The 26,265-nt window shown below is 45.9% G+C and overlaps 2 protein-coding genes across 2 annotated transcripts in view; both read left to right on the top strand.

The window, feature by feature from the left end:
- Nucleotides 1-231: 231 nt before the first annotated feature.
- LOC135383292 (signal peptide peptidase-like 2A) overlaps nucleotides 232-26,265 on the top strand; it is a 59,809-nt gene continuing 33,775 nt past the window's right edge. Inside the window, exons 1-5 of the mRNA XM_064612812.1 lie at nucleotides 232-453; nucleotides 516-626; nucleotides 5,333-5,515; nucleotides 5,665-5,751; nucleotides 7,556-7,704. Of these exons, the coding sequence (XP_064468882.1) occupies nucleotides 382-453; nucleotides 516-626; nucleotides 5,333-5,515; nucleotides 5,665-5,751; nucleotides 7,556-7,704 (602 nt within the window). The 5' untranslated portion in view covers nucleotides 232-381. The remainder of the gene's footprint in view (nucleotides 454-515; nucleotides 627-5,332; nucleotides 5,516-5,664; nucleotides 5,752-7,555; nucleotides 7,705-26,265) is intronic.
- Nucleotides 19,980-24,469, top strand: LOC135385271 (uncharacterized). Its single transcript, XM_064614484.1, has 2 exons — nucleotides 19,980-20,817; nucleotides 21,145-24,469. Exons 1-2 carry the CDS (start codon nucleotides 20,380-20,382, stop codon nucleotides 23,023-23,025), a joined length of 2,319 nt encoding a protein of 772 aa, XP_064470554.1. The 5' UTR covers nucleotides 19,980-20,379; the 3' UTR covers nucleotides 23,026-24,469.

Genomic DNA, 26,265 nt, shown 5'->3' with positions numbered 1-26,265 from the left:
CACCCGCAAGGAGTTTCTCGGCTGGTGGGCACCAGAAAGTAAATAAATACTAGGAGAAGCAATACTATATTCGCTTGCCTTCCGTTTATTTTGCAGCGCCTGGCTTCTACATCGCAAAATAGAAAAAAAAATCCATAGCTATCTGCGTAGCCTGGCCTTCAGTATTATTTAGCCATCTCGTCCTTGTCAAGTGTGAGAGCCCTCTGAACGTTTCGATGATATTGAAAGAGACGAAGTTCGTTGCGGGGCCCCGCGTGAAATCACGATACATTATTGTGGAATGTTAGAAGTTTTGCTGCTTGCATTGATGTTGGGTTAACTACAGCTGGTGAATAAGCTTCAATCGCACGAAACTCCGTATCGCGCTTCTTAGTCGCAATTATGTTTTTAAATAACGCTCTATCCCGACTCGTTCAACTTCTGCTTGTTGTATGGAAGATTCGTCTGAGCCAGGTAACCCCTCTCAGTTGGTCATGTGCAGATGTAATTAGTATGTCGTCATGTTGGCTTTCCAGGCAGATGGCGAGTACGCAGTCATTCTGGCTGAAGGCGGTGCAGAGACGTACGAGTTTTGTGCCATCTATTATCCGGAATTTAGGAGATTACCGTCTATCCCTCACACATTGGTGAGCCACATTGCTACTCCTGATAGAGATTTCAGGGGAAACGTGCAGTGTATGCTTTACACTGTGCATCCCCTCGTACCTCTCCCGGGCTTTGGTGTCTCTCACACATGAAGTCCAGTATTGAGTCCGTGACATTCCCGGATTCGCTGTCTGAGTTAATACGACGTCTGGGAGCTCTGCATGCATGTTCTACTTCTAATGCTCAACTGCTTCAAATTACCAACTACCTTTGGGTGATCAGTTATTAGAGGAATTGGTAAATCTATTACAAGACATGTAGACTGGTAGAGATCCAGCGAACCGGTAAGGAATTATGAAGGGAATCGCCCCAGGATAAGCCCCGCCGATATTTCGAACACAGACTGTTCTTCCTTGTTCTTCGAACAGTCTGTGTTCGAAATATCGGCGGCCCTCGTCCTGAGGCAATTCGCTTCATGTTAGAAGACATGGTTTTACTTATTGGCAAGTGTACTTTCATGATCCAATGCTTTTCTGATCTTGAGCACGATTATACAGGGTATTTTTAATCTATTTCTGCATTTTCATAAAATAAACTAGCAGAGCAAAATATATGCCGGTTTTGCAGTTGAGTTATATCGCCAGGCTAACATTCTCTCGAAGAAAGTATAGAACTACAAGATCATCAATTACCTAAAGTTCACAAATTAACTTCAAACACAAGTTATATTTCATTAACCTTGATCCTAATACTTTGTCCTGGATTCAGTCTTTCTTGTTCAATCGCTCCCAGTTCGTTTCCGTTAATAATACTGACTCTGCGCTAACTTCCGTTTTTTTTTTTTTTTTTTTTTGTTTCTTCTGATATGCCACAAGCTTCAGTACTCGGTGCTTTGCTTTTTGTTACATATATTAACGACTTACCTGACTGCATTGCCTCCTCTATTGGACTCTGCGCTGATGATTGTGTAATTTTATCGAGCTATAACCAACCCTTCTGACATTGATGTCCTTCAGTCCGACCTAAACTTCATGGTGCTTGACGTGGTTAATGGTAAACATTTAAGATTTTCTCGTTCACGTAACGCGTCGCCCCGTCCGATGTACACTATTAACAATGATGTTCTCGAGTGTCCATACATCATCCAACCTGTTATGGAAAACCCGCATTACTCTGACATGTAATGCCGCTAATTCATCCCTTGGCTTTATCCGACGCTTCTTCTATCAGGCACCATCAAGTGTTAACTTACATCTATAGAAGACACTTATGCGCCCCAAACTGGAACGTACGGTCTCTGTCTGGGACCCTGGCAGTGATGATGCCGTATCAAGGTACTTTAATCTGTCCAGAACAGTGCGGCACGTTTTATTTTATCAAACTACTGTCCAACAGCAAGTGTCACATCAATGAAAAGATATCGGGGATTACCGCCGCTCTCTTCTCGTAGGAAAGTCATTCGTTTATCTCTATTCCACAAACTGTATCACCATAACGGCCCAATGGTGTCCACCTACTTTTCATCACCAGATTCCACCTCCCACCGTGTCTACCACTCCCTAAAAGTACGGGTTCATTTCACTAACACAAAGTCATTTTCTGATTATTTCTTCTTTTATACAGCCTGGGAGTGGAACTCTCTTCCCCGTAACATCGTCGCCATCAGGGACACAGTGGCGTATCTAGAGCTACCTGCGCCCATGGCAACATGGCTAACATGATGTCCTTGGGGATGCGTTTTCGTGTGGTCCGCACTAGGTGTGGTCCGCACTCCCGACCACATAATGGCGCCCCTGTTCACCTGGCGCCCATGGCACCTGTCCACACCTGCCACACCCTAGATACGCCACTGCAGGGACATCCCCACTTTTCAGGACGCACTAACCGATTTGTTTTGTTAACTCTTTCAGCTTCACGTACGGCATATGTTTCTTGTTTTACATTTGTTACGCGTTACTCTATTACGTATTTGTTTAATATTGTTTGTTATTTGTGTATTACTTATATATGTTTGAAATAATCCCATGTACTTGCCACACATGTAATTGTCTTGCCTTATTTTGTTAAATATCTTGCTTATGTGTGATGCCTCTCCCCTCTATAATGCCTCCTTGACCCTGAGGGTATGTAAATAAGTAAATAAATAAAAATAAATAAACCCTTTAATTACGGGATTTTGCGCAAAAGCGATATAACGCAACGGGAGCTATTCCTCCATGAAAGCCATTCCATGTTAAACGCTTAAACGTGCACGTGTGCTGAAATATCCATTGCTGAATTTCGCTATTCAAATGAGCCGAAACAAGAACTACGCACTTTTCGAGCGCAGAAGTGACGCGCCCTTCGCGTTATCTGCGTCGGAGAGCGGTCTAGCTGGCCAACAGATTAGCTCCTACACGAATCATCTCCATCGTCCCAAAGCGCGTGACCCTCTCATGTGGATTGCCGGTCGCTCTTTCTGCGCTCGAAAAGCGCGTAGTTCTTGTTTCGGCTCATTTGCATAGCGAAATTCAGCAATAGATATTTCAGCACACGTGGGCGTTTAAGAGTTTTTAAACACGGAATGACTTTCAACGAGGAATATCACCCGTTCTGTTAGCTTGCTTTTGCGCGAAATTCCCTAACTAAACAATTAATTAATTTTAGATAATCAGCGAACTTGTAGTCACATGCTTTCTTCGAGAGAATGTTCGCCTGGCCATATAACTCAAGTGCAAAAACGACATTTGTTTTGCTCTGTTAGTTTTTAATAAAACTTCTGTAGCGAATGACAAAAAACAAACAAAAACACCCTGTAGAGACATTAGTGTGTGAGGTGTGTCCGAGTGGGTTACAGCAACGTAACACATTTAATACTGATCAATAAGGACTACATGTCGAGTACGAGCGAGTGGCTCCGATGCTCGAAGGAAACCGACTGACTTGCGAGATGAGAGTCCATCCCGACCCACTCGCTCGTACTCGACATGTAGTCCTTATTGATCAGTATTAAATGTGTTATGTTGCCGTAACCCACTCGGATACACCTCAACTGGCGACGAGGATGGGATACTGGTGACACAGCGGCAGTACGCGACCACACGTCAGTCACCGCACGTCTGAAAACATCCCATCCTCGTCGCCAGTTGAGGTGTATCCGAGTGGGTTATAGCAACATAACACATTTAATACTGATCAATAAGGACTACATGTCGAGTACGAGCGAGTGGCTCCGATGCTCGAAGGAAACCCACTGACTTGCGAGGTGAGAGTCCATCCCGACCCACTCGCTCGTACTCGACATGTAGTCCTTATTGATCAGTATTAAATGTGTTATGTTGCTGTAACCCACTCGGATACACCTCAACTGGCGACGAGGATGGGATACTGGTGACACAGCGGCAGTACGCGACCACACGTCAGTCACCGCACGTCTGAAAACATCCCATCCTCGTCGCCAGTTGAGGTGTATCCGAGTGGGTTATAGCAACATAACACATTTAATACTGATCAATAAGGACTATATGTCGAGTACGAGCGAGTGGATCCGATGCTCGAAGGAAACCGACCGATTTGCGAGGTGAGAGTCCATCCCGACCCACTCGCTCCTACTCGACATGTAGTCCTTATTGATCAGTATTAAATGTGTTATGTTGCTGTAACCCACTCGGATACACCTCAACTGGCGACGAGGATAGGATACTGGTGACACAACGGCAGTACGCGACCGCACGTCAGTCACCGCACGTCTGAAAACATCCCATCCTCGTCGCCAGTTGAGGTGTATCCGAGTGGGTTATAGCAACATAACACATTTAATACTGATCAATAAGGACTACATGTCGAGTACGAGCGAGTGGGTCGGGATGGACTCTCACCTCGCAAGTCAGTCGGTTTCCTTCGAGCATCGGATCCACTCGCTCGTACTCGACATGTAGTCCTTATTGATCAGTATTAAATGTGTTATGTTTCTGTAACCCACTCGGATACACTTCAACTGGCGACGAGGATGGGATACTGGTGACACAACGGCAGTACGCGACCGCACGTCAGTCACCGCACGTCTGAAAACATCCCATCCTCGTCGCCAGTTGAGGTGTATCCGAGTGGGTTATAGCAACATAACACATTTAATACTGATCAATAAGGACTACATGTCGAGTACGAGCGAGTGGCTCCGATGCTCGAAGGAAACCGACTGACTTGCGAGGTGAGAGTCCATCCCGACCCACTCGCTCGTACTCGACGTGTAGTCCTTATTGATCAGTATTAAATGTGTTATGTTGCTCTAACCCACTCGGATACACCTCAACCGGCGACGAGGATGGGATACTGGTGACACAGCGGCAGTACGCGACCACACGTCAGTCACCGCACGTCTGAAAACATCCCATCCTCGTCGCCAGTTGAGGTGTATCCGAGTGGGTTATAGCAACATAACACATTTAATACTGATCAATAAGGACTACATGTCGAGTACGAGCGAGTGGCTCCGATGCTCGAAGGAAACCGACTGACTTGCGAGGTGAGAGTCCATCCCGACAGCAGAGGTGTACTCTGACCCGATGTTATGGGCGCCCCGAATGTGGGCCTCTCCGTGTGGAATGCACCATCGGCGTGGGTGCCGAGACTATCCTCTTTTAAACCGCATGTCTGGCACACAGCAGTGTGAAACATTGGAGACCTAAGAGAGCGGTTGAACAGCCTCCACCATACCACAGCGAGAGCCAGCCTACATTTGGCACGCCATTTCATATTTCTTGAATAGGGATTCGCGCCACTACTGAATATGACTACAGAAGATCCGTGCAGAGATTTCAAGCCGGCGAGCATGAGAGGCACATTTCTGATGGTGCGGGACAACGGCAACTGTAGCTCGAACCAGATCGTTCAGAACATGAAAACAGTCGAACCCCTTGGGATCATAATATCAACTGATCGAGCGAAAGTGGTAAGCATTCCTGCTTTCAGGTAGACGTTTCGAGACTGGGAATCAGCGCCTACATGCTGATCCTAGCGAAAAGTAATATGACGCAAAATTTGTGCTGATGCCACAAACGTCCTGAAGCCCATTATGACAATGACTCCTGTGCCTTACAGGCATCGGAGAAGTTCGACGAAAACACTGTGAGGGGCACCAGCATGATTGTGGCTTTCATCCTCGAATCGTCAGCTGAAGCTATGACGGTATTTCACTTTCCCTACTTCATCTGCGCTCGCCACACTATGAATTAGCATGTGAAATCGAAGGAACACTTTGCTACAAGTTTGCACTAGTCGGAGCAGTGATGTGGCTCTTTCTAATGCGGTCATCACGAAGCGCTCTATTCTGCACACGATAAAGTGAAGACTCATTATCACGACTGTAGCCGTCGTCTGTTGCTGCAGCACGCACCGCGGAATTGGAAAATGCCGATTCGAATAAGAAATATGTGCGGTCACACACATGGTGGTTACAGTATTGTAGCAAGCGCAACGCAGTGGGCTTTGTATACATCGACCATTGAATCAATACGATGTATGAAATGCCTTTCTTAACCGAAAGTAGGTTTAGTTATTTCAAACTACAAATAACTGGGCGTAAAGCGGAAAAACAAGTCGAAGTCGAGGGTGGGCAGGACACGCCGAAATTCGGGACAAGCGGGAAGGCCCCTGATTGGCCGGCTAGAAGGCATAACCTCGCATTTTTCTGCCTCCTTTCAATTTCACTTACATCGTGCCCAGTTCTGTGTGAACAATGGGTTTTATGGGAAGCGTTAATGTTGGCCCCTGTCTCGCCTCCTTCCATTTTTGCCCCGTCTATGATTGGATGAAGTGGATTGTGAGGGACCTTATCAAATCCTTGAGACTTGAAAGCCTGGGGATGGGTACGGAGGGTTCTAATAATAGATGACAGGTTGTCTACACTATCTTCATGTGGCTCAACGTAGCTCTGCTCATATTAGCTATCGCTCTACCTTTGGCGACGATAACCCAAACGGAAAAAAATCAGTCGTTAGGTTTTTAACCCGACTTTGCCAATTTCCGAACATTTTATGTCCTGATTAAACCTTCACACGGATACCGAACGGAAGCCCTGAACTTACGAACTGTTGGGTTGGAGTCTGGACAGGTGCCAACCGTAGCGTCAACGCAACTAGGGCCTACGGATTTCAGCACTTTCTAGTGAGCACGCCGCAGAAGGCTCAAGTAGTACGGTATATCGACCTCATGTTGTCATCAGCTTCGTTATCTCGCTTTCGGGCTGCATGTATCCACGCATTCGTTCGACCTCGGGATCTCGTGGAGGTGCGGGGCATCGATTCCCGTAAACACTTGGCGCTAGTTGGTAAGCCCCGGGTTATGCCATTGAGATTTCGATTTTCTCAAGAAGCAACAGGCTAGGAACATTCACTCGTTCATGCCTATTACTACCTCATGTTGTCGGCCTTTTGTACGTGTTAGTGCCGCGGAACAACTGTGGCTCTGAGTGGCGTATACAGACGTGGAGAGATGGGGAGAGAACAGCAGGAAGGAGTGGGTGACAGGGGGTTATACGAGCCTGGACCGGCTTCATGGGGAACTGTGCCGACATTCGTCCGGAAACTCTACCGGACAAGCTCAGGAAAACCCCAGACAGCACAGCTGGTACGGGGATTCGAATCCGCATCACCTCCCAGCGTCGGCGTTGAAAGCGATCATCCTGGTCGGGAGCTGGTTCTCCTGATGTTATTTTATACACTCTTTCTCTATTTCTCTCTTTTTTGTTGCGTTTCTTCGCTCATTTTTATCATCCATTTTTGACATAGTGTACCTTGCCGTGTCGCGTACTGTTTCCTGCAGTGTGTTCGTGTCCTTCCGGGCGACGCGGTGGCAGTCGTTGTGGAGATTTCAGCGTTACTTATCATTGCATACGTCAAATAAGAAATTAGTGCAACACAACTACAAGGTTCCCAGTGTCCTTTCACAAATATCGAGTGATTTGAATACATTGAATCGCTTGTTTTTGCAGGCTCTCGAAAACCCGGCACATCCAGTTCTAGCAAATATGTTCACTCAACAGATATCTCCGTTCGATGCTAGCATGGCAGTCATATGGTGTTTTGCCGTTGTCACGGTGGCCATTGGTGCCTTCTGGTCAGGGGTAGTCAAGTACAACATGTGAGTGCCTTTAGCGTTGCAATCATTAGCGGCTGATTATGAAGCTAAAGTGGTGTAAAAGAGCCGACCCATCTACGCACATCGTACCGGAGGTTCAGAGAGGGCATGGGCACCGCAGCGGCTACAACCAACACATTTCAACCGGCTCATATTGCCATCTTATACCCCGAACGCACTATCGCACGCAATCTTTATTGGCGCGCAATCCTGGTCGCTGTAATCCCGCTGGATACGCCCGCACCATCCGCACTTCACGTTCGGGATCCAGGCTTTTATTTGACGCCGTCTAAAGAGACTTACCCAGTGGCGTCGCTAGGTTACGCGTCACCCGGTGCGGGAGCTCTTTGCATCAATCCCCACCACCACCTCCACCACCACCACCACCACCCCATGTCCCTATGAACGGATACCAGGATTTCCGTACCAGGCGATTCACGATAAAGAAACATACACCACACTCATAAAAAAAAAGTGCCTCGCAGCTCCTTATGTTGTTTTTGGCGTCATCGTGCCGCAGAGAACGGGAGGAAGCGGCAGTATAGGTGCGACGCGTCACCTCTTCCGTCGCTTCACCCGGTGTGGACCGCACCCCCTGCACCCCCCTAGTGACGCCACTGGAGTTACCCACTGAAGTTTCGAATTAAAAGGAAATATTGGTACAGAAGATGCCTGCTTGAATGAAATTCACGTTAAATCAAATACTATTTCGGCGCTTCTCCATGATTTCTTCGTACGGGCCGCCGCCATCTCCGCCATCTTGCCGGTCCAGATCCGGCAAGGCGAATGGCGAGAAGGCGATGGAGAAAAGGAGTCACTGTGCCTGTGCCAATCCTCCTCCAAAAGTCCCGTCCGTGAACGGGAGTCAGGTGTCCCCGTTGTTGATCTCGGTCGGCGAGACTGGCTTTGTCCGCACCTGAGGGCGATCACGATCGGTGCCTAATGATGATTGCGCGCGATGTGAATCCTGTGTCAATGCGTTTGGGGTATTAGTAAGCTGGGAAAGTAGGGCATTGCAATACACTTTCGCTGCTAAGTTGGAACGAAGTACCGAACACTGAATTAAGTGCAAGGCAACCAAACCGTGGAGTTCCTGTATGACCTTCACGGAAAGTGCTGACCTGGTGCTGTTGCTGATTATCAGAGCCTAAAGTTGTATTGGAAAAGCTCTATCGAGCAGAGCGTCACAGTTGATGAGCGCGTTAAGTAGCAGCTCCAGAGTGCGGGAAAGCACTGTTACAACCTTTCGGGAATGTGGTACTGTTGATGTAAACTCACTAACCCTCACGCTTCAGACTGCTCGTCGGATCGCGTAAGTACTATTCGTATACTGCAGGGCGCAATTCCGCTTCCCCCCTCTTGCTGTGCTGTGATCACAGGGTGTGCCCTATGATGGATCGGTCCATATAGGGTAGCGTCGAAACTGAACGCAATGCGTTCTGGACAAGTGCTTGTCACACGTCATTTCAAACGTCAGCATGAGCATCACCGTAAAAATGGCCGCGCCCGACGTCGTTGGCGGAATCCATGGTAAACAATGCGTTCGCTCCCTCTGTGCGCCCTTTTTTAACTTCTTTCCACATCGATATTTCGAGTTATTCGATATCCTCACAGTAAAACTCGCAGCTGTGCACGTGAAGCATCGTACTGCTGGTTACTCCCAAACATGTGAATATGACACCGGCGTTAAGACAAACTCAGCCCATGCGATGCACTCACACGCTTCGGAGAAATAGGCTACCGTGCCGCATACTGTACACCAGAAATGCGTTCATCAGACCTGTAGAAGTTACCTTTCAAAAGTATAATTGAATTACGACTGCAACCCCGTGTTCATAAAACTAATTAAATTAGTTACAATTAGACGATAAGAATTGCAACTCAATTAATGCTACAGTAAACTAGAGAAGCAATTGGGGTACACTCAATTACATTAATCATTTCAAACATTTTTGCTGAAAGTGAAAACACAAACGAGTAATCTGACTAAACGCTAGTGGCAAAAAGGCAAGTGGTTGTTGAACACAATGAACACAATCTGCTTATTACTTAGCAGAAACGTTAGAATTGAAACGGAAAACTCCTTCTCCGTGTAATGAGGGAATGCTACTCATGCATCAGCTTGTAAGGTTCGTTGAACTTCAGAACCGAGGTATTCTTAAAGTTCTCATTCTTTATACCTCCACGACTTCTGGTGAAGTCCACCAAGTGAAAAAGACACTCCATTGGAGCACTGCTGGGTAGCCCCACATTATACTCCATGAAGGCTTCAAGCGAGTTGGCAGGTACCTTTGAAATTATTTCTTCCATGGTGCAGAACTTTTGTCTTTTGGTACGCTTAAATGCAGAAGAGTAAGGGCCAAAGGGCCATTAAATGCAACCTCCTTATCAGATATGACTTGTGACGTTCCATTATAAAGCTGCAGCTCTCATTTCATTTCTAAAATATGTAATTGCAGATTGTTTGAAGTTGTCACATAGACAACGGTTTGTTCTTCAACCTGGGATGCGCGATTGAGCCTGTGATGATGTCATTGTCTAACATTTGTTGGTTGGTAAGGCATGCGAGCCAACCATACACTGACGACGAACGTCAACAACCAGGGGTGCATTGCGAGTCATGTCGTAGGTGCGCGAGTTCGCTATTGTTTCACCGATGACCATAACAACGGTCGGGACATGTGGCACGCTTCGCGATGGAGCATCACAGTAAATCCGAAAACACCCTTATTAGTGTAAATGACACGTTCCAGGGAGCACTCCTTTTTTTTACACCTCTCAAATGAGAGTGTTCGAGTACACCTTTTTGAAATGGTGTTTTCTACGAGAAACACCTTTTCTAAATGGTGTATTCAGCAATAAACACCATTTCAAATTTCATGGTGTATAGTGCTAAAAACACCTTTTCTAGCATCCATTTGTATCAGTGTTCTAACAGGAATACACCAATGCGCATGGTGCCCCTGACCAGAATGACACGTGCAACATGATTTACTGAAGCCCAATTAACACCATCCCGCGTATGATGTGAAGAGAGTTTGTGGACTTTTTGTGACTTGAGCAAAATTGAATTTCTCCGTTCTATATATGTTCACTCGCTCACAATACGCATAAAATACACGAAATGAAGTACTGCAAAACTATATAAAATATGTATCTATTTTATTCCGAAAATGCATACCTTGAAAGTGGTATCCCGTGTCGGCACAATCGTACAAAACATCCCACGCACACAGTAGTGAAGTATTTCACACGTACGCATGCTTCATGCGGCACAGTGTCGCGTCGCACAATTCACAGTCAATGACCGGCTGCAGTCTGAGTTCTTCTGGCGACCTACAATGAAACGGCGACGTATCTGAAGCGCTAGAGAGAAATGTGTCTGAAATAGGGCGTTCAATCTCAAATTAGTAATGTTCAAACGCAAGTGAGTAAAACTGAAGGAAATGATCATAGCAACAACGAAGTTGGTTCACCCAGCTTACTTTTGACAAAGTAAGGCCTGCAAAAATGAGAATGAAATTAGCAGAGTCAACACCGGCCACGAACTTATACTTGTACACTTACCTGGCGGGACGCAGGACTGCAGCCGCCGCTCGAAACAAACAAAAACCTACAGCACAACAGTCATGGTATGAATATAAGCTTGGTCACACACTTCTATCACACAGCTTACCTCTTACGACGCAAAATCATATCGTCCTTCGTTCTGTAATGGACGAGCGAACGCTGAGACAGTTGAAACATGGTGCAACCGTTCCAACGACATTCCGATGATGCTAATGGCGATGACTCCTTGGTGACGAGGCGAGGGCGAGGCACGGAGGCGCAGAATCAAAATGTGGAGCAAACCAGTCACATGCGCGTGATCCTCATGTGGTCGTATAAGTTGGAAATCAGGGTGTCGAACCGAACCCGAACCGGAACCGAAAACCGTACCCGAACCGTTATTTTTGCCGGAAACGAACCCGAACCCGAAACGAAATTTTCATGAGACTGTTGAACCCGAACCGGAGCAGAACCGTAAACAATAATAGCGGTAACCGGTTGGCAACAAAACGGTTCGGACATAAAATAAGTCAGCATAAGAGTTTCTCTCTATCCCCGAACGAAGACACATTGGTATCATCATCACGCGCCTATATCATGGATTTCCGAAATTTTCACCTAGCAGTCGGACGACGACGTATAGTAAGTATACTTTCAGCGTTTTTTTTTACATGCTGAAGCGCAGTTGTCCTTGTGAGCGCCGCGGCTAGCGCCCCACGAACGCGTTGCGGCGTCTACTCTTCAAAGACTAGGTGCCACGCCTACGAATGAATCAGGAATGAAGTAGGCCAGTTATGTAGCTCTACAGGACGAATATGTGATCAAATAAGCGCCCAAGATTTCCCTTTACATGTGAGCAGTACAAATTAAACAAGTCAGAAACATAAGAAGTGGAGAAGGAGCGTACGCAGAACAGATCCTGTTTGATTGGTCGTGGTTTGCAAAGTAAATGTGGTTCTCCTTATTGGTAGTGCAGTTATGTCGTGACACACTGCCTTTGTGTTGTGGATTAACTAGTACACTGCTGTGAGCTCGGACAGAGTAAGGCTGGCAGGCTTATTTTCGACATGCTTCAGTACGGTTTCAGATCGATTCACGCTGCGAAGGCAGTGTGCCGGCAAGTACTGTCGTCTATGTTACGCTGTCCATTTTATTACGCTTCCTTTAAGTGTATCTTGCTGGCACTGTGCGTGTGAAAAAAGAGATTTTGGAAACAAAGTAGCAGGACTACACCGCTTCAACAGCGTGCACTCTATTTGCAATAAGTGTTCATCCATTTCTCATTTCTTTCGCTAAAGGGCTAGATCGCCGCTAGAGACGTCAATGCAGACAACAGCCGTAAGCTATTAGCCACGCATTTCCTGATAAAAGCAGTTTTATGGAACATATAAAACGGAAGCGTTGAACCGGTTCGCGAACCGGTTCGAGTGTTGGTGTGGCCGAACCCGAACTGAACCGGAACACAACGCGAACCCGAACCCGAACCGAACCCGTGTTTTTCGCGGTTCGACACCCTGTTGGAAATTATTGTATACTGAAGTATAAATAATACGAGGAACCGCCTTCTCAAAGCCAAATGTATTTAGAGTTTAAATGTCTAGCTAAAAGGTGACAAAGTGGCATTCAAGCTACTACATTTAATCATAAGTTCAGATTCAAATACCGCTTTGTTTAGAGAGCCGATAACACGAATCTCTCTACCCCCAGGAGTGGCGTACACCCCACATGGTTTTTTGCAGAACACCCAGAAATTGCTGATATTACCCATACAGCTGATCTCCCAATGGACAGATCCACAAATATGCCTCAATACACATATACCCCACCCCCACCCCCCGGCAGTATGGGATGCTGGGTACCCCCTTGAGGTCGACCTCTAGTGCCTTTGCAACGTCGCATGGGATCACACTGACATGGTATTTCTTCCCTAACTTAACTTGCTTTTGAAAACACCTTTTCTGGCATGCTTTCGGTTAAAACGGTGTAACAGGGGGTGCAGAAGGGTGTAAATCTCTTCAGCACCTTTTCTGATCCCAGCATCTTGAGTGAAAAAGGGTGCTTTTTAAAAACTCGATCTTTTTTAAACACTGCCTGTTACGCTCTTCATCATGGTCACTGGAGTAAACAAAAGGTGTATATCACTGAAAACACCCTTTTTGTGTAGAAAAGGGCGCTTTTGGATTTACTGTGCACTATAGAGCCGTTCCCTGCTACCCCGGCTGCGGCTCGTGCATCATGTGACCGTAGCCAGAGCGGAGGTAGGACGATCCAAAATACTTCGGGGTTCGCGATCAAAATGGCGGATCTGTTCGTCATGAATGACGAGGAGGGCATCGCCAATCGCGACCGGGAACGCACATATTGCACTTACAGCGATGCTTTCGCTACGACGTCAGAGGACAACTTCATTGCGACCTTCCGCTTGTCTAAGGACGCTGCTAGAGAGCGAAGCGAAGCTGTCGAAGGGGATCTGGAGCGGCGTAAGTATAACTATAGAAACTCGTAGAACACTTGCTAACAGCATTTGTGCACAAATGCAGAAGTTCCATTCTTAAACAACGACACATTTCAGCTCAGCAGTGGCGTCGTGCAACCCTCAGCGTCGAGCAGAGAGTTTTAATGGCGCTACGCTTCTACGAAACTGGGGCGTTCTTCAGCAACATTGCGAGGGAAGAGAGCTTCGTTTGCAGCAAGCATGCGATATCCGAGGCTGTCCACGCTGTGAGCCTAGCCATCACAATGAATCTCGCGTCCGATTCCCCTCGACTCCGGAAGAAAAGCTGGAAGTAATGCGTGGGTTCTACGAGTTGGCTGGGTTTCCTGGGTGCCTGGGTAAGCATTATCTGTCTTCCATAAACAACATAGGAATGCTTCTAACAATGCAAGCAAGAATCATGATGAATAACACGTCTTCTCCGTTTCACTCTTTTGCCTAAATGCAATGTCTAACACAAAGTCTGACACAAACAGAATATAACATGAAATATAACATGCACCTAATGGTGATTAGCTTCAGCACCATGCTACTCCCTCGTATACAATGAGTCGAATGATAATGCCCTAAAAGTCGTGTCAGAAGGGAGCATCCTCATTATTTGTGTGTATATTTTTCGCAGGTGCAACTGATGGTACACAAGTGGCAATACAGCAACCGAGCCTTGCTGATCCACGCTTCGTGTATGGAACCTATTATTGCCATAAGGGGTACCACTCCATCAACGTCCTAGCGGTGATGAATACTTGTACTTTTTGGCATTTATTTCTGCACAAATATTTCATTTCAATTTCATACCACTAAGTCAAACAAATCAATTAGGCAGCTGTGTTTCCAGAACCATTCTCTTTCCAATGCTCCTGTGTACATTCTCTTGCTTGTTTGTTGCCTTTTATGCATACAGAGGATGTTCACGCTGTAACATTGTACACCTTTCTAAGATCTGTGATGCAACCGGGCGTTCTTTCGTGAATGCTAGGTACCCCGGATCGTGCCATGATGCCTCTGTATGGGCAGCGTCCCAGCTCTGCCGAGTAGCTCCCACAATATTTGAAGATGGGGACTGGCTAATTGGTGAGAATCATTTTGTTGTTAGTCTGTACGTTTCCTGCTTTTCTTCATTGGGCTACCGATCTGGGTGGCATTTTTTTACGATCGCCCATTTTCATGTTACCCCCCCCCCCCCCCCCGACACAAACACACCTACAAATTGCGTCAACATCCTCACACATGTACTTCAGTGTTCCCTAGACGCTGCCTAGATTTTATTTCCTGCCAACGCCTGAGTCGCATGTTTGAAATGAAGCTTGCAGGCCTAATCCTACCTCGCGAGAGAAATGTATATAAAAGGCACATCTTTGTGACGTCCTGATAGCTACTGCAGTTCACGACTGCATCATCGTATAGCTAGAAAGCATGTGTTATGCTTTTGTTGGTTATGTAATGTCGGTTTATGTTGGTTATGCAATGATCTGCTCAACAAAATTCTCCATATGGCATTTACACATATGTCAGAGTGTGTCAAGACGTCATTTGAGACTCTGTCTGTGGATGCCGATTGTTTGTTTAATTTTCCTGATAGAGCCAACATAAAAGTAGATGAGGCAATTAAACTTATAATGATGAACAAAATACAAGCCTCACAATACCCCTTTGCATGCTTTAATGTAAGAGAGAACATATTGAGGGTGCGTGTTTGTGTTTCCTAGCATGGCATGGTACGTTAAAGGGAGGGTGGCTGGCATGGTGTAACTGCTAGCTCCTCTGGCCAGAAATAGAAGGATGTGAAATGCGACCCACTACTGGTGCCTTGTTTGCTTCAGTGGCGAACTGAATAGAAATAGAGAGAATAAAATGGAAACGTCGATCACACTGATGCGACCAGCTGCTCCCTGACGCTGGATGAATGAAAGCATGGAATGACTTGAAACATTATTTCAGCACGTATGTTCGAGTATTCATTTGATACAGCCATTCTCAGTAAAATCAAACTAAAGAAATGCTTTTACGTCTCATAACGTGTTTTGGTGACATGCTTTGCACTACGTGCTATGATCACGATTAGAGATGCAACCTACATCTGCAGAATAATGGATGAGAGTTTTTAATTATCTACAAGAGACAGCGCCTACCCCTTGCAGCCATGGCTGGTGACGCCTGTCCGAACGCCAACGACACAGGAAGAAAAGGACTACAATGATGCACACAGTCGAACACGCGTGTACATTGAGCACTGTTTCGGCATGCTGAAGATGCGGTTCCGGTGCCTTCAGAGGTACCGCACCTTACAGTTTGCTCGGGACCGGCCGTGCAACATCATAAATGCTTGTGTGGTGCTACACAACATGTGTATAGCGTAAAACACACCTCAGCTACCTGATGAAGGTGATGCGGAAGGTGGGCCAGATGATGACGTGACAGAAGAGGCACACGTTGCGGGGGCAGAGGGTGCAGAGGACAATGAGAATGTTGTTGCCACAAGCAGTCGTGCAACCCAGGTTAGAAGTCGCCTTATAGCACGGTGCACAACAAAGAAGGGCAATTGTGGTGCTCTACCAGGATTAGATTGTGCCATTGTTGCGTGTTTTTCATTGATCGACAGGTCAGTGACTTTTGGTTACTCATGCTGCTACTCGTAATTGCGGAATAGATTAGGTGAATGTGTCATGTAATGTGGGTAGGTGTACGGAAACACCACAAACTGCATACAGAGGATTAACTGATAGAAATGTGTGTGATAAGCAAGGAAATCTGATCAACAAGGACAGACACCAGTAACAAAACTGACAGAACTGATTTATTGAAGGATTACAGTGTCCCGTGTCAAATATGTGCATGTATATATACAAGAGATGGGGAAATTACTGTAGAAAGGGAACTCGTCACCACTTAAGTTACAGTGCAAGAAATCTGAGTTACTAACAAATTTACAGGTAATGAAACTGAACTTTGTCCAAGTTACTTTGAGAAAGTTTACTAAAAATGAACATATTACCGAAGAAGTTATTGGAGCTCAAAAGGAACAAATTAAGCTAAAAGGTACTGAAAAAAGAAGCTTACTTACAGTAACGAGTTACCCCCAACACTGGTATATACATATTAAATACATTCATTCATTCATTGCTATACTATCAGTAAGTGAGGGTGTAGTAATAAGTTATTTACAGATATAAAAAGTGAACATAGTGAAAAATCGATGAGTCAGTCAGTCAGTAGTGGTATTATACAGAGTCAGGAAACTGGTAAAATGGTAGAGGGTGATGGTAAGCTGCTGTTGCTGAGTGTGTAGAGGCTGCAGAAAAGCAGAAAGTGATATGGCAGAGGGGCAGATGATACAGAGGCCACAAGAAGTGCATTGCATTTGTATGTTACAGTTCAGCTCATGACAAGGGTTGTCACACTGGATGCTAGCTTACCTTATTGGCTTGACCTATGTCTTCGCCCCTTATCTAACAGGAGTGCAGCATACTCACTTATGGGAGTCAACAACTGTAAATACTGTAAAAGTACATAACGTCAGCATTAATGAGATCTTGTATAGAGTACAACAATGATTTGGAAACATGTTTTCAAAGGTTGCCAAGCTGCTATCACAATGGAATGCTCCGTTGTGTCCCATAAAATGCTCTGAGCACTTCATTTCCTTCATGAGCAATGTCTGCATTTCTAAGATAGTTCCCTGACTGTTTTGTTTCGGTAACATTTTGAAAACATTTTGAAAACATCTTGCTGCTTGCTGCAGTACGTGAGACAACAGCCTCTGACATAGTAATGCAAATCGTGCTCTTCAACACTGCTTCTGACAGATAAACATGTGCACTTGCGTTTACTATTCCTGAACGAGTGCAGTCATGCTGTCTATAATTTTTCTCTGTCCCGCCACCAACTGTCGCTGCTGCTCAAGGACATCAGTGGCGATGGATGGCGGAGTCCGCCGCCTTCGCCTCCGGCAGGGTCTTAGCGTTCGCTGCCCTTGCAATTGCCGCTGTTGCTGCTGTGGTTCGCTCTGAACCTCAGGAGCTTCAGATGAGGCATCCCCCTGTGAGCCATAAAACATTGTGGTATAGGTACAGGATCCACAGAGGACGTACTTTGGTAGTATTATGTACCGCTGCTGGAATTGTCACTTCTGTGGCAGCAGATGTTGATGGCAGTGGCTCGTGTCTCTCTGAAAAGTAAAGACAACATGCTATCTCAAAAAGAATAAAGCAAGTCTATGAGAGGCTAAAGCACGTTGATTCTTCTGATGCAAAATCCAGGTTAATATAATTGCCTTCAGTTTCATGACGTAACATATTTGGCAGCTATGATTATGACATGATGTATCCTTACAACAGAAGCAGTAACTATCGGACTGATGCTTCCCCTCTGGAGGACACCTGAACCCCTCCTGCGGTGCCGGTCACCGTGTCCCAGCCAACTAGGGCCGTGACACGCTGAGTGGTTCAAGACAGAAGGGATACAGTGTCCACCAGTGCAAAACCTGGCCCAGGAGCAATGAAGCCACTGCCTCCTCCTGTAGTGTGCGTTTTCTCAGACATTTGTCTTGCTCTATTTCGAACTCTGTATCGCCAATCTTTCCACAGCTGCTGCCACCCCTTCCCACCCTTGTGGAGTGACCCAGCGGCATTCAGATGGGCAACGATTGTTTCTCACTGGGCTCTCCTTTGTACCGCAGCTTTTCCCTCGAGGAACGTCTTGTTGTTGCACAACTGTGGCAATTCCTCGATGACACCTAACAAGAGCATATGTTGCTGATGTAACGCCATCTGTAAAAAAGGAAAAGAAAAATTTGCTATGTAGTGGACAAAAATATAAGACAAAAATAGTATTAAAAATAGTATAAATAGTATAAAAATTACAAAAATAGTAGTAAAAGGGGATAGTATTGCGTTTCAGTATTCTCATGCCAGCCTGTAGTTTGTACCCGACAGCTAAAGCTAATCGCTATTGAACTACTTGCGGAAACTCTCACTCAAATGTTCATCCAATTTGTTTACCGTAAGGACAAAATTACATTGTGCACAAGCTTAATGCCAGAAAAGCATTCCCAACTTCAGTCAGAAACTTAACGTTAATTTAAGCCTACAAACACTGAACACTGAAAATCAGGACCCAAGGTAAAACTACGAGTAAGGTCGCGATACCAACTCGCTGTGAACTTTACTTACGTTGCATAACATCGTGCAACGTCAGTTACTCACTCACAAATGATTTATAACTGATTTGCACATACCACGAAGCTTTCGCTGTGGATGTGAACGTGAATATGAAGCGAATAACTTGATAGCAGACGACAGTGCTCTGCGCTGTTATTGGTTAAGAGGACATACCACCCCCTGTTTTCTATGTGAACTTTGCATAGGTTTTGTGGCTGAACTACGAGACAGATCGTATTGCGGAAACCTTCATTGGAAAGGTGACGTCAAGATCTCTTAACTCTGGGAACTGAAATATCGCTCTAGCGTTGTAATTTTTTTTTACGGACCCCTGAAGGTGGGAACCCCTCTGTTTTCTATGTGAACTTTGCATAGGTTTTGTGGCTGAACTACGAGACAGATCGGAATGCGGAAACTTTCATCGGAAAGGTGACGTCAAGACATCTTAACTCTGGGAACTGAAATATCGCTCTAGCGTTGTAATTTTTTTTTAAAAAAGAAAAAGAAATGAATTTTGTCGCTAGAGCTTCAAAAAATCCAAATAAATAAATGAAAGCAAATAAAAACAATCCGCTTCTGAGGTTAACCGGGGACATGTTTCAGGATTCAAATGACGCGTTTTTTGTGTGTTTTTAGCATTCTGTTTTTCCGAAAAAGAATTAAAAGTGAGTACAGGCATGCATCCAAGGCGTTTACCACTGATTCCGGAAGGTGGCGCCGTCCGCTCGCAGCGCCCGAACGTAGTCCGCTCGTAACCATCCGCGTATTGCGCAGCAGCTGATCGGCGTCCGTGGTTTCGGCGGTTCGTCCTGAAGTGACCAATTCGTGGCTAAGTTACGCGTTTTTTTCACTTTCTTGTCCTGTTCATTTGCTCTCTGTCCTTGTGTGTTTTCTGCGTGTTCATAGTATTTACCCATTATGGCTCGAAGTCACGTCTACGGACAACGGAAACGTAAGAAGAAGGACTTTGCGAATTTACGTGGTAGAGGCAGGCATGTGACGGAGCCTGCGGATTTGAGAGATTTTGGTAATGCAGGATGCTCCAGCCGTGCTGTTCCCAGTGATCGTTGCACTTCGACGACTCCACATCGCGCAGATACCCTTGTAGGCTCAACCTTTGGTGGTAGTGTTGTTCCTCAAACTGTAACTGATGCCGGTCGGAATGCTTGTTTCGCTTCGAGCACAAGCGAAATTCGTCCTTCAAATTCGTCATTTGCTGATTCAGCTGAGGTAGATAATGTAGTCCCCTGCAGTTCAGGTTGTGACGAGCTTGCCGGTTCCAGAGCAAGTCCCGTTCCAATCACTGCCGCTGTTACACCCAGTCGATCTTCATCTTTCGATACTGGCAATGTTCACCAGACACAGAGTCAGCGCACAAGCAGTGTGAATGGTCGGCGTATAGTGGAGATTGATCACTTCTTCTCGTCTTTGCAAAGTTTGTCGGTACATAGTCCGTTTGGTTGCGGCCTGGCTGACATGGAAATTGTATCAGAACATCGGCGAGGTCTGTGTAGCTCTTTCAGTTTGAAGTGCAGGATGTGTCTGAGGAAAGATGTAGTCACAACAGAGGCACCAGTTGATCAACTTGTTCAACAACGCATGGACGTCAATTCCTCAGCAGTGAACGGTATCGTGTCTATAGGTTCTGGTTTCTCAGGCCTTCGCGAGCTCCTAGGTGCTCTGGACATACCCGGCATGGCTGGTAGCACGTACAGTAAGTATCAGGATATTGTTGCTAAAGGAATCGACGAAACAGCTTGGGAAGAAATAAGAAAAGCAGGCATTGAGGAAGCTCGGTTAGCTAGGGAGGCTGGGGACGTCGATGCTGACGGTTTTCCTATAATTACGGTCGTTGCCGATGGTGCTTGGTGCAAACGTTCATACAAGAACAAGTACGACGCTCTTTCTGGCTTGGTAAGTAAAAATTTTTATCTACACTTAATAAAGGTGCCCGAAAAAGGAGGATTTATCTTGCACACCGCTTGGCAGACGGGATATACAGGAAGTCTGTGCCCACCATTTGTGGAAAGAACACTATGAGCATTTATTTGGAGGAAAAAGTTGACCCCTCTGGTGCTATTAGTGGCACTGCTGTCTTTTGGTAAACACACTTTCTAGAGTGGTATACATCCTGTGGCATTAATTCGTATGATACGCGTACAAATGCATAATTCCTCGAAACATTGTCATTGGGGGTAGAGTTTTGTGGAATACAATCCTGACATTTTTTCGTTTTTGCAGGCTGTAATTGTTGGGTACCGCACAAAGAAAGTACTGTTCCTAGGCGTCCGGAACAAATTTTGTACACTGTGCGCAAGTTCCAAGGCAGGGTCGAGCCCAAAAAAGCATCTGTGCTTCAAGAACTGGGACAGCAGCTCTACCAGTATGGAGAAGGATATCGTCGTTGAAGGCTTCAGGCGCAGCATTGAGTTGCACGGGGTAAAGTACTTGCAGTTGATCGCTGACGGTGATTCGAGCACATACAAGTCAATTCTTGAAGCTGCACCGTACCAGCATCAGGTAGTTCAGAAGGTAGAATGTCGCAACCACCTTCTTCGAAACTATGTAAGTCGTCTTCGAGATGTTGCTTTGGCAAAGAGAACAACCCCCATTCCCCCATCGTTGAAGAAGCTACTTCTGGATAATGCTGTTCGACTAAGAGTTGGAGTTGCTAGGGCTATTCACTATCGCAAAGAGCAGGCCGAGTTCAGCAAACAAGATCAGATTCGGAACCTGGTGGCTGATATCCGTAATGGGCCACTCCATGTGTTCGGCGACCACGCAAAATGTGCGGGTTACTTTTGCAGTGGTCCAAAAGAAGGGGAAGTCAATCACGTCCCAGAGCTCAGGAAATGCGGACTTTTCAATGAAATCCTTGTAGCGATGAGTCGTTTGGCAAACAATGGTAGCAGCTTGATCCTTGACGTTAACAATAATGCTGCAGAACATTTCAATTCTCTCGTTGCAAAGTTTTCTGGCGGTAAAAGAATAAACTTTTCCCAGAGGGGATCATTCGGAATGCGGGCTTCAGGAGCTGTCGTGTCTTTCAACTCTAAGCAGTACCATCGTGCTCTACATAAGGCAGTGTACAACACCAGCCCTGGGAAGTATGCAAAAATTATGCTGAAGCGTAAAGCAGCTGTTCGTGCTGCTTGCATAAGGCATCGGAGTTCTGGGGCTGCTCGCTGTAAGCGTTCACTTGAAGGTGCGCCTTGCAAGCGTGCTTCCAGCGACAACCACTATGGTTCCATAGTGGATGCTCCAGACATGAACCACGATGACTATGTTGAAGCTGCTGCGGCGTACAAGGATTCCCTTGTGCTCTCCCAACCAGATGCAGAGCAGCTCGAGGCTGATACTCGAGGTCAAGAAGGGAGACCTTTGTGGATGCAGGAGAGGCGAAAGCGACTCACCGCTTCTAATTTTGGCAAGGTATGCAAGATGCGAGATGCAACGAGCAGTGCAAGTACTGTTCGTTCCTTGCTCTATGGTCATTTTGACACTGAGGCTCTCCGATATGGTCGCGACACTGAGCCCATTGCAATTGCTAAGCTGCAGGATGAGTTAGGGGTGACTGTTTCACCATGCGGCCTTGTTGTTGATCAGGAGTTTGCATACCTTGCTGCAACACCTGATGGGCTTGTCGGTGATGACACTGTCGTGGAAGTGAAGTGCCCTTATTCGGCTCGGCCCCTTACCCCTGTGGAGGGAGTGCGGGCAAAAAAAATCACCTTTTGCACTATTGATAACTCTGGTAATATTTCGTTGAAGGAAAACCATGACTACCACTATCAGGTGCAGGGACAGCTCCACATCACTCGACGTCAGTTTTGTCTTTTTGTGGTATATTCTGGCGAGGAAATTTTTGTCCAGAAGATCGAGAGAAATGATGGCTTCTGGAGCAAAATGATTGGCCACCTTCAACTGTTCTACTCGCATAGCCTTCTACCGGAGTTGGTTGACCCTCGTCAGTCCCGTGGGCTGCAGCTCAGAGATAACAAGAAGAGTGACCATCAGGTTGCCTCGCTCTGTGATGCCGCCAAAACAACTTCCAATCAGGGCGATTCATCCAGAAAGAGACGGAAGACTGGTAAAGATAACTCACCTGCCGCTGTTCTGTAATTATGGCTAGACTGTGGATTTACGTGTCATTTAGTTTGTGCGGCTCCACCTTTGCCAAGTGTTTTAATGCATATTCATCCATTTTGCTTCATAATTTACTGAATGTTTTTCCATATACATGTCTTCGACTTTGGCTCAGGCTGCATATCTTCACGTTTGTGTTTCATATTTAAGTTACCTTTTTCCATTTTTACTGTGCATATCTGTGCATATTTTTCAATTTTCCTAAATATTTATATTAATATATTTCTATGTATAAATCCACAGACTAGTCGTGCGATGCTTGTCATATTTTAAACATGGCGTAAGAGTGTGAAATCTGAATCCAGCCATCAGCACGTGAGGATCTAAGTATGAGAATGGTGCACAATCTCCCAACCGTAGAACCGTCTTCCCCGGCATTGTTGAAACACGTCCACACGTTGATGCTATATGTGTGAGGCCATCATGGTATTCTACCTTGGCTTGAGTGTATGAAGATATAGCAAAGCTGTCCCCAAACCGTCGTTCTTCCCAGGCATGGTTGAAACACGTCCACACGTTGATGCTACATGTGTGAGGCCATCATGGTATTCTGCCTTGGCTTGAGTTTATGAAGATATAGCAAAGCTGTCCCCAAACCGTCGTTCTTCCCAGGCATGGTTGAAACACGTCCACACGTTGATGCTATATGTGTGAGGCCATCACGGTATTCTACCTTTGCTTGAGTGTATGAAAATTGTGGAAAGAAACATGAATGGTATTCCTAGCACTTTTGAAGCTCCACCAGCCTGTTCAGATGTCGACATCCTGAGTATGAATCCATTTTGATATTTTGACAAGGTCGGTAAGTATCATTGTGCAGAGCTGTCTCCCAACTGTCGCCAGTTCCCCGCATTGTTGAGCACGAGCAACATCCCAACATGTCGCTCTGCGTTACGTCCTCTTGCCATCTTGCCTTTACTTGGGTGTCATTTCAACATATGAAAATTGTATTTTCAGATTCAGGTATCCAGTACTACTGCAAATATGATGGCCAGACGCCCAAAGGTCAAACTTCCTAAGTGTTACTGTCTTTACCTGTCATTTGAAAATTTCCTACTCTCTCCCTGATTATGAAGCACCTGCCCTTGCCAGTGTTGTACCTGGTTCAGCATTATGTGGCCAATGATGAATGGTGCCCTGTTGGACATTTTTTTTTCCATAAACACACACTCTGAGGCTTTAGCTGCCAACTGACAAGCATGGCAAAAGCAACTATCAGTTGCTACTTCATTGCTCAAAAAGGAAACTCGTTGCTGAGTAACACGTTCCAAGTTTTTACTATTCCCATATTATGAACCTGGCTCTGTCCACCAGGATGCTATATGTTGATGCCGTATGTGCGAGACCTTCATGTCAAAGTGCGCCTACATGCAGCGGACTGTATGGTACTTCATTATGTGTGTATGCCACATCGCCAATGATGAAATGTGCTGTTGGATACTCTATCCACGAATGAACATTCTGAGGCTACAAGCATGAGCTGATACGCATAAGTAATGCAGAAAACGTGACGATGTATACATGCTGCGTTCTTCAATAAAATATCTCCAATCTACCAATAGTGAACACGTGCTACTGATTTCTTTTTAATCTTTCGGGTGCTGGCTGTCTAGGATTTTCTGCTTGCAGTAATCTGTGAACCAGTGGTTACTAACAATGGCTATTGGTCACCTTGACCAGATTTCATCTGAAGAAAAACTTGAGACCGGGGGAACACTGCAAACACATCTGTACGGACCACAATACGAATTTGAGGAGAAATACATTTTTTCTCTTGAAAAGCTTGCTATGAAGCATAATATATTTTATTAACCAAAATATATTGCACGAGTTGCACCCGTAGGAAAATACCCAGCCATCTCATTCAGGCTACAGTGGGCATCAGTGACTCGCACTCATAGTGGCAAGCAATGCAGTAGTCTTTCAATTTCAAATTTCACACGCATTATCATGCACCACCTCGCTGTGTTTAGAGTTTCTGCTCCAGGAAATATCACGGGGAGGGGGGCATATGTGCCCTGGACCAACTTCTAAGGAAACTACTGGTCTCAGGGTGCCTAGGGTAACGAGCAGACAGCCCAGCCGGAAGCTGGCAGACGGCATGAAGCCATTACAAAATTTCCATCGGAATGATGATAGTTGTTTACAAAATTTTATCGGGCAGGTCTTGTGTATGATGTGGGCCATTTGTACACTAATCATGGGACAAAGTATGCGATGGCAGGAGGAACAGGTTAGAAAAAGCTTTGACTACGTTGCTGCTGCTGACAGAAGTGAGCATAGGATTGGGGATCAGATGACGTGGTTGTTATAATACAGCAGGTAACAGTGGTAACATCGTTCTGTGTCGTCATGACATGGCGGCTAAAATGGTGAGCGTTCACCACGGTGAGCGCACAGGCCTGCATGCACTCGTGGGGTGTCCCTTAGCACGACACTCTTCACACGACTCCATTGGCTTGAGTACGATGCCACGACGCGGACCCGGTGCTTTCAGCCATGGTCCGTAGCGTTTCACGAGGGCTGTGCGGAGGATGCCTGCTAGGCACGATAACCCCCGTCCCGTCGAAATGTGATAGCCATCCCGTGAAAGCATCCCCTCTTTCACCTCCTTGTTCCTGGTAAAGACCTTGTGCTGGAAAAGATATTTGAACATATATACGGAATGTTTTTGCAAACAGCACTTCACAAAGACAGCAATACAAATAAACCGGAATTCCTGGTAGGCATGTGCCAGTACTTCGTACGCATTTTATTTTCGGAAAAATTGCGCGATAAAAAGCAACTGGAAACTAGCTTTGTGATACTTGAATTACAAACAGGTACCGCATCAAGACCATCAACTGTTTGTAATTCAAGCACCACAAAGGTAGCCCCAGTTACTTTTTGTCGCACTGTTTTTCCAAAATTAACGAGCATTATAAAATACCTGCCATGACCACCAGGAAGTTCCAGAGTTAGCGTTCGAGAAGCGACTACTCACGTCAATGCTCAACACCGTAGCGTCACCGGCACGGACAGCTGGAATCGTGCGCAGCATCGCGTTATATCCCTGAATTGTGCCAGAAAGTTCAGGCCGCCTTGTCTGTGGCATCAGCTTATACAGGAATATATGCTCCGCGTAGCCTTTCGCCACCTCAACGGTATCCTGTGAAAGAAGACCATTCATGGAAATGAATCTTCCCTGGCGTGTCAGAGGAAATGGGTTTTAGCAGC

The sequence above is a fragment of the Ornithodoros turicata genome, chromosome 2, assembly GCF_037126465.1.
Source record: "Ornithodoros turicata isolate Travis chromosome 2, ASM3712646v1, whole genome shotgun sequence".
Taxonomy (NCBI): Eukaryota; Metazoa; Arthropoda; class Arachnida; order Ixodida; family Argasidae; genus Ornithodoros; species Ornithodoros turicata.
The sequence above is the reverse complement of the archived record's forward strand: the minus strand, read 5'-3'. Positions and strand labels throughout refer to the sequence as shown.

Excerpts from the sequence above, each read along its gene's own strand:
- LOC135385271 (XM_064614484.1), top strand. The coding sequence starts at position 20,380 with ATGGAAATTGTATCAGAACATCGGCGAGGTCTGTGTAGCTCTTTCAGT. Across the intron at positions 20,818-21,144 it reads ACGACGCTCTTTCTGGCTTG|GCTGTAATTGTTGGGTACCG; the intron begins GTAAGTAAAAAT and ends TCGTTTTTGCAG.